The 14280-nt window shown below is 45.7% G+C and overlaps 1 protein-coding gene across 1 annotated transcript in view; it reads right to left on the bottom strand.

Moving 5' to 3' along the window:
- Positions 1-14280, bottom strand: part of LOC132817808 (1-phosphatidylinositol 4,5-bisphosphate phosphodiesterase beta-2-like) — a 132571-nt gene that overhangs the window by 53991 nt on the left and 64300 nt on the right. Inside the window, exons 15-17 of the mRNA XM_060828304.1 lie at positions 6001-6095; positions 3966-4062; positions 2301-2385 (exon numbers count right to left, since the gene is read on the bottom strand). Of these exons, the coding sequence (XP_060684287.1) occupies positions 2301-2385; positions 3966-4062; positions 6001-6095 (277 nt within the window). The remainder of the gene's footprint in view (positions 1-2300; positions 2386-3965; positions 4063-6000; positions 6096-14280) is intronic.

Raw genomic sequence — 14280 nt, 5'->3', positions numbered from 1 at the left:
CAGGGATTGGCCAAGTAATTGCAGAGTAGTTAGTCTAATTCACTAGAAAAGAAGAAAAGAACAACCAACTCCCATTCCTAGATGTGATGGTACAGAGAACACTGAATGGAGAATTCACCACAAAGGTATACTGGAAAGCCACACACGGACCAAATCCTAAACTATGAAAGCAACCACCCAACACACACAAAAGAAGTTGCATCAAGACACTGTTCAAAAGGGCCACAACACACTGCAGTACACCAGAACTGCAAAAAGAGGAAGAAGAACACCTATACAATGTATTCGCCAAAAACGGATACCCCCGCAATTTCATCAACAGGTGCCTAAGGGAAAGACAACAGAATGAGGACATGCCACAACCCAAAGGACTAGTCACACTACCATACGTCAAAAACATTTCTGAACTGACAGCCAGACTACTGCGACCACGAGGACTCATAACAGCACACAAACCAACAACCACTCTCAGACAACAACTCACCAGAACGAAGGACCTAATACCCAGCATGAGCAAAACCAATGTAGTTTACAAAATCCCATGTAAGGACTGCACAAAACACTACGTAGGACAAACAGGAAGACAGCTAACGATCCGCATCCATGAACACCAACTAGCCACGAAACAACACGACCAGCTATCCTTAGTAGCCACACACTCAGATGACAAGCAACATGAGTTCGACTGGGACAACACTACTATTATAGGGCAAGCCAAACAGAGAACAGCCAAGGAATTCCTAGAGCCATGGCACTCATCCACAGATTCAATCAATAAGCACATCAACCTGGACCCAATATATCGGCCACTGCAGTGGACAGCTGGAACTGACAACCGGAAGTGGCAGATACAAATCACTATAAATGCTGGAGGCTCCCAAGCGCTGAGGATGTCACCTAGACAGGGGACGGAATGTCTGCAACACAAATTCCCAGCTCGGTGGCAGAACCACAACAGTTAGTCTAATGTTAACGATTGGGAAATTATTGGAAAAAGTTCTGAGGGACAATCAACACTTGGAAAGGAAAGGATTGATCAGGGATCAGGGATAGGAAAGGTGACTTGATCTATTTATAAGGGTGTTGTAGTTGATGTGGGCGGTACGATGGCACAGTGGTTAGCTCTACTGCCTCACAGTGCCAGAGACCCGGGTTCATTTCCTGCCTCAGGCAACTGTCTGTGCGGAGTTTACACATTCTCCCCGTGTCTGCGTGGGTTTCCTCCGGGTGCTCCGGTTTCCTCCCACATATGCAAAATATGCAGGTTAGGTGAATTGGCCATGCTAAATTGCCCATAGTGTTAGGTGAAGGGGTAAATGTAGGGGAATGGGTCTGGGTGAGTTGCTCTTCGGAGGGTCGGTGTGGACTTGTTGGGCCGAAGGGCCTGTTTCCACACTGTAATCTAATCTAATCTAATCTTTATATGGATTTCAGTAAGGCCTTTGACAAGGTCCCACATGAAAGGCTGGTCCGAAAGGTAAGTCCATGGGATCCAAGCAACGTTGGCAAACTGGATCCAAAACTGGCCTAGAATTGTGAGATTGGAAGCCTGTGACCAGTGATGTGCCACAGCAGTCAGTGCTGGGACACTTGCTGTTTATAATCTACATTCACATGAATGAGAATGTATAATTAGTAAGTTTGCAGATGATACAAAAATTGTTGTTGATAGTGATGAGGATGGTTTCAGTCTACAATCTGATACTGATCAACTGGTAAATTGGGTTGAGCGATGGCAGATGGAATTCAATCCTGATAAGTGTGAGGTGGTGCATTTTGGGAGTTCCAGTAAGAGAAGGATAAACCATCTATAACCCTTCAATTATACTCAAACTTGACTCACCCTTGGGTATCTGTTATTTGATCTAAAAACTACCTCTAAGTCCTCAATTATATTCCAGCCTATAACTCACTCCCAGGTACCTGTTAGTCTATATATAAACCACCTTATATCTCAATTAGATTCCACTTTGTAATTTGCTACTGGGAATCTATTATTCTACATATAAATTACACTGAACCCCTCGATTAGACTTCAGTCTGTGACTCACTCCCAGGTATCTGTTATTCTACATATAAACCACCCCTGATGCCATCAATTAGATTCAAGTCTGTAACACTCTCTGGGGAATTGACCATTCACTATACGTTGTCGTTCTGCGTGTCAGCTAATCAAGTGGCTTTCTCTTCCATGGGAGTTTATGCCAACCCTGACAACAGCTGCCCAGGTGTCAAAGTGCACCTTTCTAGCTTAGATTTCTTAATATGTGGCCAGTGCTGAACAACATGTGGAAGGATACTCAACAAAATCAACTGAGAATTTGACGAGCAGATCCAGAGCTTTGGTCTCAGTGAACGAAGAGATGATGTAGGATTTATTTATTTCTGTAAAATGAAGAGAGTAGGGTTAGCAAGTGTTTATACTGTACTCCTACCAGAATAGATTGAATAGAAATACAAGGTAGTTCTTTCAGCCTCATACCGAGTTACTGGAGGGGAGCTGAAGCCTATGATAACACCGGTTAGTGACCAGAGAATGAGACAGTGAAAGAGCACCTGAACATAGCACTTCGGGGTCTGTGCTACCATCTTTGCCATTGCAACACATATTGATATTGGATTGGAGTAATATTGTCTAGAATTCATACACAGAGTGTACCGTCAAATACAGGTCCCACAGCCCAGCTGGTCTACACATCACACCATCCTCCTCCTGGCTAAGATTTTATATAGAAAGGGTGGTGAATCTGTGGGATTCACTACCCCAGAGTCCAGTGGACGCCATGACACTGAATGAATTGAAGGAGGACGTAGACAGATTTTTAATTAGTAATGGGTTGAAAGGTACTCAGGAGCAGGCAGGAAAGTGGAGTTGAGGCCAAGATGAGATCAGTTGTGACAGAGCTGGCCAGAGGGGCTGAATGGCCTACTCCTACTCCTGGTTCTTACATCCATTCTTTTTCTAAATCTATCAGCAAATTTGCAAGAGTCACGTTCCCATGAAACAGCGCATGCCGAGCGTGTTTTACATTGACAGTCAGTTTGATGGGTTCCAGCCAAAATGGTGTCTGGATGATTGTCACTCCCTGCTATAAAGTGCGATGGCCTGCAGTGTGCTGACCCACCTTTAAACCTTGTTGTATCAGAGCACAGTTTCTGCTTTGTGTTAATGTTGTTTTGTTGGTTTTTCTCAAATGAATGAACAAATGGCCAACAAAGAGCTTTGCATGGATAAGCAGATTTGCTAAAGAGGAAGTCAAGAATGGGGGCGTTTTCCTTCCTTGACCATGGAGCCTCCCCTTCAATACATCCCAACATCTCACCTCTACGACTCCCTGCATCATTAAGTCCTGTCTTCTCACCACTCTCTTGGTAAAAGGGTTTCTCCTGAATGTCCTCTTGAATTTATTACTGACCCCTTTCTATTTTGTGGTGCAAGTGGAAGCCTTATATCTATCTCTGCCTTTTCATTACTGAGGGCCTTGGGGCGCAATGGGGTAACTTTGGGAAAGAAAATCTCTGGATATAGGCCTTGCTTACCCAAGACATGCAATCATACATCCTGCAGAGCCTCCTGACACAGCCCCGTGGCAGGCAGTGAGAGTGAGAGAGAGTCCTGGTCACCTATATAGCGGGAAAACATTGGAGCATCTGCCCTTCACTATCGGTAACTCCAGGTGACAACATGCATGGAAAGGTGCAGCTTGGAATCTCTGAGAAATCGATAACATTGACCACAGCCTTTCGTTAACTTAGTGACCTCTATCAGGAGGTGCCTCAGTCTTCCTGCTTCGAGAGACAAGGGCTTTCCATGGACTTCTAACCTCACAGTTCCAAAATCGGAACCAGTTGGGAACCAGCCGTCCATGCACAGTTCCTCACTTGGAACCAGTGCACTGGATCTCCTATCAGGGTAGATCTAACAAACTGAACTGAATCGTGCCGAGAGTACAGGGATAGCTTACTCTTAGCCACATCAAAGGACTGGAACTTCACAGGCTGAATGTAATTGACCAAACTGGACATCTCTTCATACGCTGTCACTTCCTGCCCAGCAGTTCCCTGTTAGAAAAGAACACATGGACATCACTCAGTTACAGACACTCCAATTGAAGCAGCAATAACTGTGAAGTTAAGACCATAGGCCCATGAGTACAAAAGGCAGCACAGTGATTATATTACCAGACATAGGAACCCTGAACTTAAGCCGTGAGTTACATGTTCAAATCCAACCTCTGGAAAATCCCTGGAATGTGATGTTCATCATTAATAATCATGGTTTAATTACCATGTATAAACTACTAAAAACCTGTATGGCAGAGGAACAGGAAATCCTTCGAGTCCTTTCCTGGTTTCCTGGTTTGATTCCAGCCTTGGGTGACTGTCTGTGTGGAATCTGCACAATCTGTCCATGTGGGTTTCCTCCGGGTGCTCTGGTTTCCTCCCACAGTAAAAACATGTGCAGGTTAGGTGGATTGACTGTGCTAAATTGCCCACAGTGTCCAGTGATATGTGGGTTAAGTGGATTAGCCATGGGAAATGCGGGGTTACATGGATAGAGTTGGAGGTGTGTCTGGGTGGGATGCACTTCAGAGGGTTGGTGTGGACTTGATGGGCTGAATGGCCCGCTTACACACCATATGTATTCTATATTTTGATGATTTGGCCAAGAAATAGCTTTTCAAAAGTTCTGGCAAGTCATTCAGTACAAGGACAATTGGGGAGAGGAAATAAAAACTGCGAGTGAAGTTTAACCCCAGAAGTAATTTTTTAAAAAAGCAAAACTAGGCACGTCCTAACTCCATTCCCTGGACTGAATATTTGACTTGGAGCAATACTATGCGGGGGAGTCAAGGAAACAGGTCCTCCAACAGGGGAAATAAATGCATCACAGCAACACCTTCCCCCCCCCCCATGCGACTGCCTTGACCTCACTCTACCACATCAATAAAATTCATCAAGTTCATTAAACATGATTTGTCTTGAACAAATCTGCACTGGCTTTCCTTTAGTAAAGTATACATATCCTAGTAACCGTTAGTTCTGTCCCAAATGATCACCTCTCAATGCTTGCCTATCACTAAGGTTAAACTGACTGGGGTTATTCTTACAAGCATGTGATATTTGCCATTCTCCCATCTTCTAACATGGTCAAGGATTGGCTTGGAAGATTATGGTCAATTTTTCTTCAATTTCTATCTGCGGGTGCATCCCATTCGATCCGGGTGACTTAAAATCCAGCCTTGCCTTGATCAATTTGTAACCCCTCATGAACTACTTTCATTATGATTTGGGTAGCATTGTTTATCTTGGTAAGGGCAGGTGCACTGCATTCTTTGAGACCCTTAGCCTTCCTCCTTATGTAGATCCCCTGCATGGTTCCTGTTGTTTCATGGAGCATTGCAGAATGAATTTTACTCTGCATCAAGCTCCTCATATACCTGTCCCAGGAACGATTGGCACAGACTCGTGAGTCCAGTGATATTACTCCTCAACAGAAGACGCCACCCCCCCCCCCCCCCCCCCCACCCTCCCTGCAACACATCCCTATCGTCCCCTCCCCTAAATTCCTGGTTGGCCTCCCAAGAGGTTGAACTCTGTTCCACCCTTCAGGAATAACAGAAAAGCAACAAATGTTTTCCAAATAACAATCATTTCAAGAAACAAAACGTTGAGATGGTTTACAATTGAGGAATGATTCGGCCTTTTCAAAAGGCATTAGAGTTCAGAAATATGATAGAGTCACAGGCTCCAGATTCCAAAGACAAAGATGGCCCAATTGGGAGAGATGGAGCGAAGCCTTTGTAGATTTTTACATCAATACAAATGCTATCATTAGTCATCTCTACATCAAAACTCAGGAACAACCAATGGACAGCACTGTGAGAGAACATATGTCTGACAACCATGGACAGGTAATAAGGAAGGTTCATCTCCAATCTTTCGACACAATTCAAACCTCAGATTGAAAAGGAAACTGGAGAGAAGCAAGCAACAGACCTCATCAGACTCTTGCTTCTTCAGATCCTCCGCCTCTTCCTGCTCCATGTTCTCAGGTTCATCTTCGATATCACAGTGCTCCTCTACAGGCTCACCTACAATCAGCAAAAGACCCACGCAAACGATCAGCACCAGGTCCAAACTCAGCCAGCAGCAGACAGATCGTAAAGATAACCATGAGAACTCAGGACACAGTCAGGGGAATGGGGTATATCAGAATGTTAAAGTGAGGGGCATGTGTTATATCAGTGTTACAGTGAGGGGAGTGGGGTATATCAGTGTTACAGTGAGGGGAATGGGGTATATGTTACATTGATGGGCATGGGGTATATCAGTGTTACAGTGAAGGGAGTGGGGTATATCAGAGTTACCACTGAGGAGTGTGGGGTATATCAATGTTACAGTGAGGGGCATGGGGTATATCAGTGTTACAGTGATGGAGCGGGGTATATCAGAGTTACCACTGAGGGGAGTGGGGTATATCAGAGTTACAGTGAGGGGAGTGAGGTATATCAGTGTTACAGTGAGGGGCATGGGTATATCAGTGTTACAGTGAGTCAAGTGGGGTATGTCAGAGTTACCACTGAGGGGTGTGGGGTATATCAGTTACAGTGAGGGGCATGGGGTATATCAGAGTTACCACTGAGGGGAGTGGAGTACATCAGAGTTACAGTGAGTGGAGTGGGGTATATTAGAGTTACCACTGAGGGGTGTGGGGTATATTAGTGTTACAGTGAGGGGAGTGGGGTATATCAGAGTTACCACTGAGGGGTGTGGGGTATATCAGTGTTACCGTGAGGGGCATGGGGTATATCAGTGTTACAGTGAGTGGAGTGAGTTATATCAGAGTTACTACTGAGGGGCATGGGGTATATCAGTGTTCCAGTGAGGGGCATGGGGTATATCAGTGAGGGGAATAGAGTATATCAATGAGAGGTGTGGAGTATATCAGTTTAACAGTGAGGAGTGTGGGTATTTCAGTATTACAGTGAGGGGAGTAGGGTATATCAGTGTTACAGTGAGGGGAGTAGGGTATTTCAGTGTTACAGTGGGGGGAATGGGGTATATCAGTGTTACAGTGAGGGGGTGGGGTATATCAGTGTTGCAGTGATGGCATGGGATATATCAGTGTTGGCAGTGGGATATATCAGTGTTACAGTGAGGGGAGTGGGGTATATCAGAGTTACCACTGAGGGGTGTGGGGTATATCAGTGTTACAGTGAGGAGAGTGGGGAAGATCAGAGTTAACACTAAGGGGTGTGGGGTATATCAGTGTTACAGTCAGGGGAGTGGGGTATATCAAGGTTCCAGTGAGGGGCATGGGTATATCAGTGTTACATTGAGGGCATGGGGTATATCAGTGTTACAGTGAGGGGAGTGGGGTATATCAGCGTTACCACTGAGAGGTGTGGGGTATATCAGTGTTACAGTGAGGGGAGTAGGGTATATCAGTGTTACACTGAGAGGCATGGGGTATATCAGTGTTACAGTGAGGGGAGTGGGGTATATCAGAGTTACCACTGAGAGGTGTGGGGTATATCAGTGTTACAGTGAGGGGAGTGAGGTATATCAGTGTTACACTGAGAGGCATGGGGTATATCAGTGTTACAGTGAGGGGAGTGGGGTATATCAAAGTTACCACTGAGAGGTGTGGGGTATATCAGTGTTACAGTGAGAGGAGTAGGGTATATCAGTGTTACACTGAGGGGCATGGGGTATATCAGTGTTACAGTGAGGGGTGTGGGGTATATCAGTGTTACAGTGAGGAGCATGGGGTATGTCAAAGTTAGCACTGAGGGGAGTGGAGTATACCAGAGTTACAGTGAAGGGAGTGGAGTATATCAGAGTTAGCACTGAGGAGTGTGGGGTATATCAGTGTTACGGTGAGGGGAGTGGGGTATATCAGAGTTACCACTGAGGGGTGTAGGGTATATTAGTGTTACAGTGAGGGGAGTGGGATATATCAGTGTTACACTGAGGGGCATGGGGTATATCAATGTTACAGTGAGGGGTGTGGGGTATATCAACGTTACAGTGAGGGAAGTGGGGTATATCAATATTACAGTGAGGGGAGTGGGGTATATCAGTGTTACACTGAGGGGCATAGGGTATAACAGTGTTACAGTGAGGGGAATGGGGTATATCAGAGTTACCACTGTGCGGTGTAGGGTATATCAGTGTTACAGTGAGGGGAGTGGGATATATCAGTGTTACACTGAGGGGCATGGGGTATATCAATGTTACAGTGAGGAGTGTGGGGTACATCAACGTTACTGTGAGGGGAGTGGGATATATCAATGTTACAATGAGGGGAGTGGGGTATATCAATATTACAGTGAGGGGAATGGGGTATATCAGTGTTACACTGAGGGGCATGGGGTATAACAATGTTACAGTGAGGGGCATGGGGTATATCAGAGTTATCACTGAGGGGTGTGGGATATATCAGTGTTACAGTGAGGGGAGTAGGGTATATCAGTGTTATACTGAGAGGCATGGGGTATATCAGTGTTACAGTGAGGGGAGTGGGGTATATCAGCGTTACCACTGAGAGGTGTGGGGTATATCAGTGTTACAGTGAGGGGAGTAGGGTATATCAGTGTTACACTGAGAGGCATGGGGTATATCAGTGTTACAGTGAGGGGAGTGGGGTATATCAAAGTTACCACTGAGAGGTGGGTATATCAGTGTTACAGTGAGAGGAGTAGGGTATATCAGTGTTACACTGAGGGGCATGGGGTATATCAGTGTTACAGTGAGGGGTGTGGGGTATATCAGTGTTACAGTGAGGAGCATGGGGTATGTCAAAGTTAGCACTGAGGGGAGTGGAGTATACCAGAGTTACAGTGAAGGGAGTGGAGTATATCAGAGTTAGCACTGAGAAGTGTGGGGTATATCAGTGTTACGGTGAGGGGAGTGGGGTATATCAGAGTTACCACTGAGGGGTGTAGGGTATATTAGTGTTACAGTGAGGGGAGTGGGATATATCAGTGTTACACTGAGGGGCATGGGGTATATCAATGTTACAGTGAGGGGTGTGGGGTATATCAACGTTACAGTGAGGGAAGTGGGGTATATCAATATTACAGTGAGGGGAGTGGGGTATATCAGTGTTACACTGAGGGGCATAGGGTATAACAGTGTTACAGTGAGGGGAATGGGGCATATCAAAGTTACCACTGTGCGGTGTAGGGTATATCAGTGTTACAGTGAGGGGAGTGGGATATATCAGTGTTACACTGAGGGGCATGGAGTATATCAATGTTACAGTGAGGAGTGTGGGATACATCAACGTTACTGTGAGGGGAGTGGGATATATCAATGTTACAATGAGGGGAGTGGGGTATATCAATATTACAGTGAGGGGAATGGGGTATATCAGTGTTACACTGAGGGGTGTGGCATATATCAGTGTTACAGTGAGGGGAATGGAGTATATCAATGAGTGGTGTGGAGTATATCAGTGTAACACTGAGGGGAATAGAGTATATCAATGAGAGGTGTGGAGTATATCAGTGTAACAGTGAGGAGTGCGGGTATTTCAGTATTACAGTGAGGGGAGTAGGGTATATCAGTGTTACAGTGAGGGGAGTAGGGTATTTCAGTGTTACAGTGGGGGGAATGGGGTATATCAGTGTTACAGTGAGGGGAGTGGGGTATATCAGTGTTACACTGAGAGGCATGGGGTATATCAGTGTTACAGTGAGGGGAGTGGGGTATATTAAAGTTACCACTGAGAGGTGTGGGGTATATCAGTGTTACAGTGAGAGGAGTAGGGTATATCAGTGTTACACTGAGGGGCATGGGGTATATCAGTGTTACAGTGAGGGGTGTGGGGTATATCAGTGTTACAGTGAGGAGCATGGGGTATGTCAAAGTTAGCACTGAGGGGAGTGGAGTATACCAGAGTTACAGTGAAGGAAGTGGAGTATATCAGAGTTAGCACTGAGGAGTGTGGGGTATATCAGTGTTACGGTGAGGGGAGTGGGGTATATCAGAGTTACCACTGAGGGGTGTAGGGTATATTAGTGTTACAGTGAGGGGAGTGGGATATATCAGTGTTACACTGAGGGGCATGGGGTATATCAATGTTACAGTGAGGGGTGTGGGGTATATCAACGTTACAGTGAGGGAAGTGGCGTATATCAATATTACAGTGAGGGGAGTGGGGTATATCAGTGTTACACTGAGGGGCATAGGGTATAACAGTGTTACAGTGAGGGGAATGGGGTATATCAGAGTATTACAGTTAGGAGAGTGAAGTATATCAGAGTGTTACAGTGAGGAGAGTGGGGTATATCAGAGTATTACAGTTAGGAGAGTGAAGTATATCAGAGTGTTACAGTGAGGAGAGTGGGGTATATCAGAGTGTTACAGTGAGAAGAGTGAAGTATATCAGAGTATTACAGTGAGGAGAGTGAAGTAGATCAAAGTGTTACAGTGGGGAGAGTGAGGTTTATCAGAGTGTCATAGTGAGGGGTGTGGGATATATTTGAGTGTTACAGTGAGGCGTGTGAGATATATCAGGTTTACAGTGAGGGGTGTGGGATTTATCAGAGTGTCGTAATGAAAGGTGGGGGATATAGCAGAGAGTTACACTGAGTCATGTAGAATGTATCAGAATGTTACAGTGAGGGGTGTATGGTATATCAGTGTGTTACAGAGAGGGGTGTGGGCTATATCAGAATGTTACGGTGAGGAGTGTGAGATATATTAAAGTGTTATGGTTAAGGGTGTGGGTATATCAGAGTGTTACATTGAAGGGTGTGGATATATTAGAATGTTACAGTGAGTGGTGTGGAATATATCAGAATGCTACAGTGAGAGGTGTGCGATTTTTCAGATTGTTGTATTGAGGGGTGTCGGGTATATCAGTGTTACAGTAAGGGGTGTGTGCTATATCAGACTGTTAGTTTGAGGAGTGGGGTATATCAGAGTGTTACAGCGAGGTGTGTGCAGTACATCAGGGTATTACGGCGAGGAGTGTGGGGTATATCAGAATGTTACAATGAAGGGTGTGGGTATATTAGAATGTTACAGTGAGGGGTGTGCAATATATCAGAGTGTTACAGTGAGGGGTGTAGGGTATATCAATGTTACAGTGAGGGATGTGGGCTATATCAGAGTATTAGGTTGAGGGGTGAGGGGTATATCAGCATTACAGTGAGGAGTGTGAGGCATATCAGATTGTTATAGTGAGAGGTGTGCAGTATATCAGAGTATTACAGTGAGGGGTGAAGAGTATATGAGTGTTACAGTAAGGGGTGTGGGCTATATCAGAGTGCTATGTTGAGGAGTGTGGGGTATATCAGTGTTACAGTGAGGCATGTAGAGTATATCAGAAGATTACAGTGAGGGTGCGCAGTATATCAGAATGTTAAAATGAGGGGTCTAGGGTATATCAGTGTTACAGTGAGGGGTGTGGGCTATATCAGAGAGTTACGGTGAGGGGTGTCAGGTATATAAACTGGTACAGTGAGGAGCGTGAAATATATCAGAGTGTGACTGTGAGGAGTTAGGGAACTGGAGCTGGAGTTGGATGAACTTCGGATCATTCGGGAGGCAGAGGGGGTTATTGACAGAACTTACAGAGAGGTAGTCACTCCCCAGATAAAAGAAAAAGACAGATGGGTGACAGTTAGGGGACAGAAAGAGAACCGGCAGGCAGTGCAGGGATCCCCTGTGGCCATTCCCCTCAACAATAAGTATACCGTTTTGGATACTGTTGGGGGGGGGGGATGACTTACCAGGGGAAAGCAGTGGGGCACCTGATGCTCAGAAGGAAAGGGGGAAGAGGAGCAGAGCAGTAGTCATTGGGGACTCGATAGTTAGGGGGACAGATAGGAGGTTCTTTGGGGACAAGAGAGACTCACGGTTGGTGTGTTGCCTCCCGGGTGCCAGGGTCTGTGATGTCTCTGATCGTGTTTTTTGGGATCCTTCGGGGGGGGGGGGGGGGAGGGGGGGGGAGAGCAGCCCCAAGTCGTGGTCCACATTGGGACCAACGACATAGGTCAGAAAGAGATGGGGACTTGAGGCAGAAATTCAGGGAACTAGGATGGAAGCTTAGAGCTAGGACAAACAGTTGTTTTCTCTGGTTTGCTGCCCATGCCACGTGCTAGTGAGGTGAGGAATAGGGAGAGAAAGGAGTTGAACACGTGGCTACAGGGATGGTGCAAGAGGGAGGTTTTCTGGTTTTTGGATATTTGGAGCTTTTTCTGGGGTAGGTGGGATCTCTACAAGCAGGATGGTCTTCATCTAAACCAGAGAGGTACCAATATCCTGGGTGGAAAATTCGCTAAAGCTATTAAGGTGGATTTAAACTAATACAGCAGGGGGATGGGAACCAAAATTGTGGGACAGGTACAGAAGAGGATGAGAGTAGGGAGTTCCAAAATCAAGTATTTGACACTGGCAAGCGAGAACCTGGTTTGAAGTGTGTGTACTTCAATGCGAGGAGTATCAGAAATAAAGTGGGTGAACTGGTAGCGTGTGTTGGTACCTGGGACTTTGATGTTGTGGCCATTACGGAGACATGGATAGAGGGGACAGGAATGGCTGTTGCAGGTTCCGGGATTCAGATGTTTCAGTAAGAACAGAGAAGATGGTAAAAGAGGGGGAGGTGTGGCATTGTTGATCAGGGACAACATTATAGTTGTAGAAAGGATGTTTGGAGACTTGTTAATTGAGGTAGCATGAGCTGAGGTTAGAAACAGGAAAAGAGAAGTCACCACGCTAGGAGTTTTCTATAGGCTTCCGAATAGTCCCAGAGATGTAGAGGAAAGGATAGCAAAGATGATTCTCAATAGGAGTGAGAGAGGCAGGGTAGTTGTCATGGAGGACTTCAACTTTCCAAATATTGACTGGGATCACTGCAGTACGAGTACTATAGATGGGTCAGTTTTTGTCCAGTGTGTGCAGGAGGGTTTCCTGACATAGTATGTAGACAGGCCTAGAAGGGGCGAAGCCACTTTAGATTTAGTACTGGGTAACAAGCCTGGCCAGGTGTTAGATTTGGAAGTAGGTGAGAACTTTGGAGACAGCAATCATAATTCTGTCAGGTTTACTTTAGTGATGGAAAGGGATGGGTGTACTCCACCGATCAAGAGTTACAGCTGGGGGAAGGGAAATCACAATGCAATTAGGAAAGATTTAGGAAGCGTATAAAGGGGAAGGAAACTGCAGGGGATGAGCACATTAAAAATGTGGAGCTTATTCGAGGAAAAGCTCCTATGTGTCCTAGATTTGGGCGGCACAGTGGCACAGTGGTTAGCACTGCTGCCTCACAGCGCCAGGGACCTGGGTTCAATTCCCGCCTCAGGTGACTGACTGTGTGGAGTTTGCACGTTCTCCCCGTGTCTGCGTGGGTTTCCTCCGGGTGCTCCGGTTTCCTCCCACAGTCACAAAGATGTGCGGGTCAGGTGAATCGGCCATGCTAAATTGCCCGTAGTGTTAAGTAAGGGGTAAATGTAGGGGTATGGGTGGGTGGCGCTTCGGCGGGTCGGTATGGACTTGTTGGGCCGAAGGGCCTGTTTCCACACTGTAAGTAATCTAATCTAATCTAAGTATGTACCTATCAGGCAGGGAGGAAGATATAGAACATGTGAGCCGTGGTTTATTAAGGAAGTGGAATCCTGGTCAAGAAGAAGAAGAAGGCTTATGTTAGGACAAAATGTGAAACCTCAATTAGGGCGCTTGAGGGTTACAAGGAAATCAGGAAAGACCTAAAAAGAGAGCTCAGAAGAGCCAGGAGGAGACATGAAACGTTGTTGGCGGATAGGATCAGGGTTAACTCTAAGGCTTTCCACAGGTATGTCAGGGATAAAAAAATGATGAGAGTTAAATTAGGGCCAATCAAGGATAATAGTGGGAAGTTGTGTGTGGAGTCAGAGGAGATAGGGGAAGCACTAAATAAATATTTTTCGACAGTGTTCACTATAGAAAATGAAAATGCTGGCGAGGAAGATACAGAGATACTTGCATCTAGACTAGAAGAGATTGAGGTTCACAAAGAAGAGGTATTAGAAATACTGCAGAGTGTGAAAATAGACAAGTCCCGTGGGCCAGATGGGATCTATCCTAGGATTCTCTGGGAACAAGGGAAGAGATTGCCGAGCCTTTGGCATTGATCTTCAAATCATCGTCTACAGGAATAGTGCCTGAGGACTGGAGGATAGCAAATGTGGTTCCCATATTCAAAAAGGGTAATAGAAACAACCCTGGTAATTACAGACCAGTGAGTCTCACTTCATTTGTTGGTAAAGTGTTGGGAAAGGTCATAAG

Source organism: Hemiscyllium ocellatum, chromosome 8, assembly GCF_020745735.1.
Source record: "Hemiscyllium ocellatum isolate sHemOce1 chromosome 8, sHemOce1.pat.X.cur, whole genome shotgun sequence".
In the NCBI taxonomy this organism is placed as follows: Eukaryota; Metazoa; Chordata; class Chondrichthyes; order Orectolobiformes; family Hemiscylliidae; genus Hemiscyllium; species Hemiscyllium ocellatum.
The sequence above is the reverse complement of the archived record's forward strand: the minus strand, read 5'-3'. Positions and strand labels throughout refer to the sequence as shown.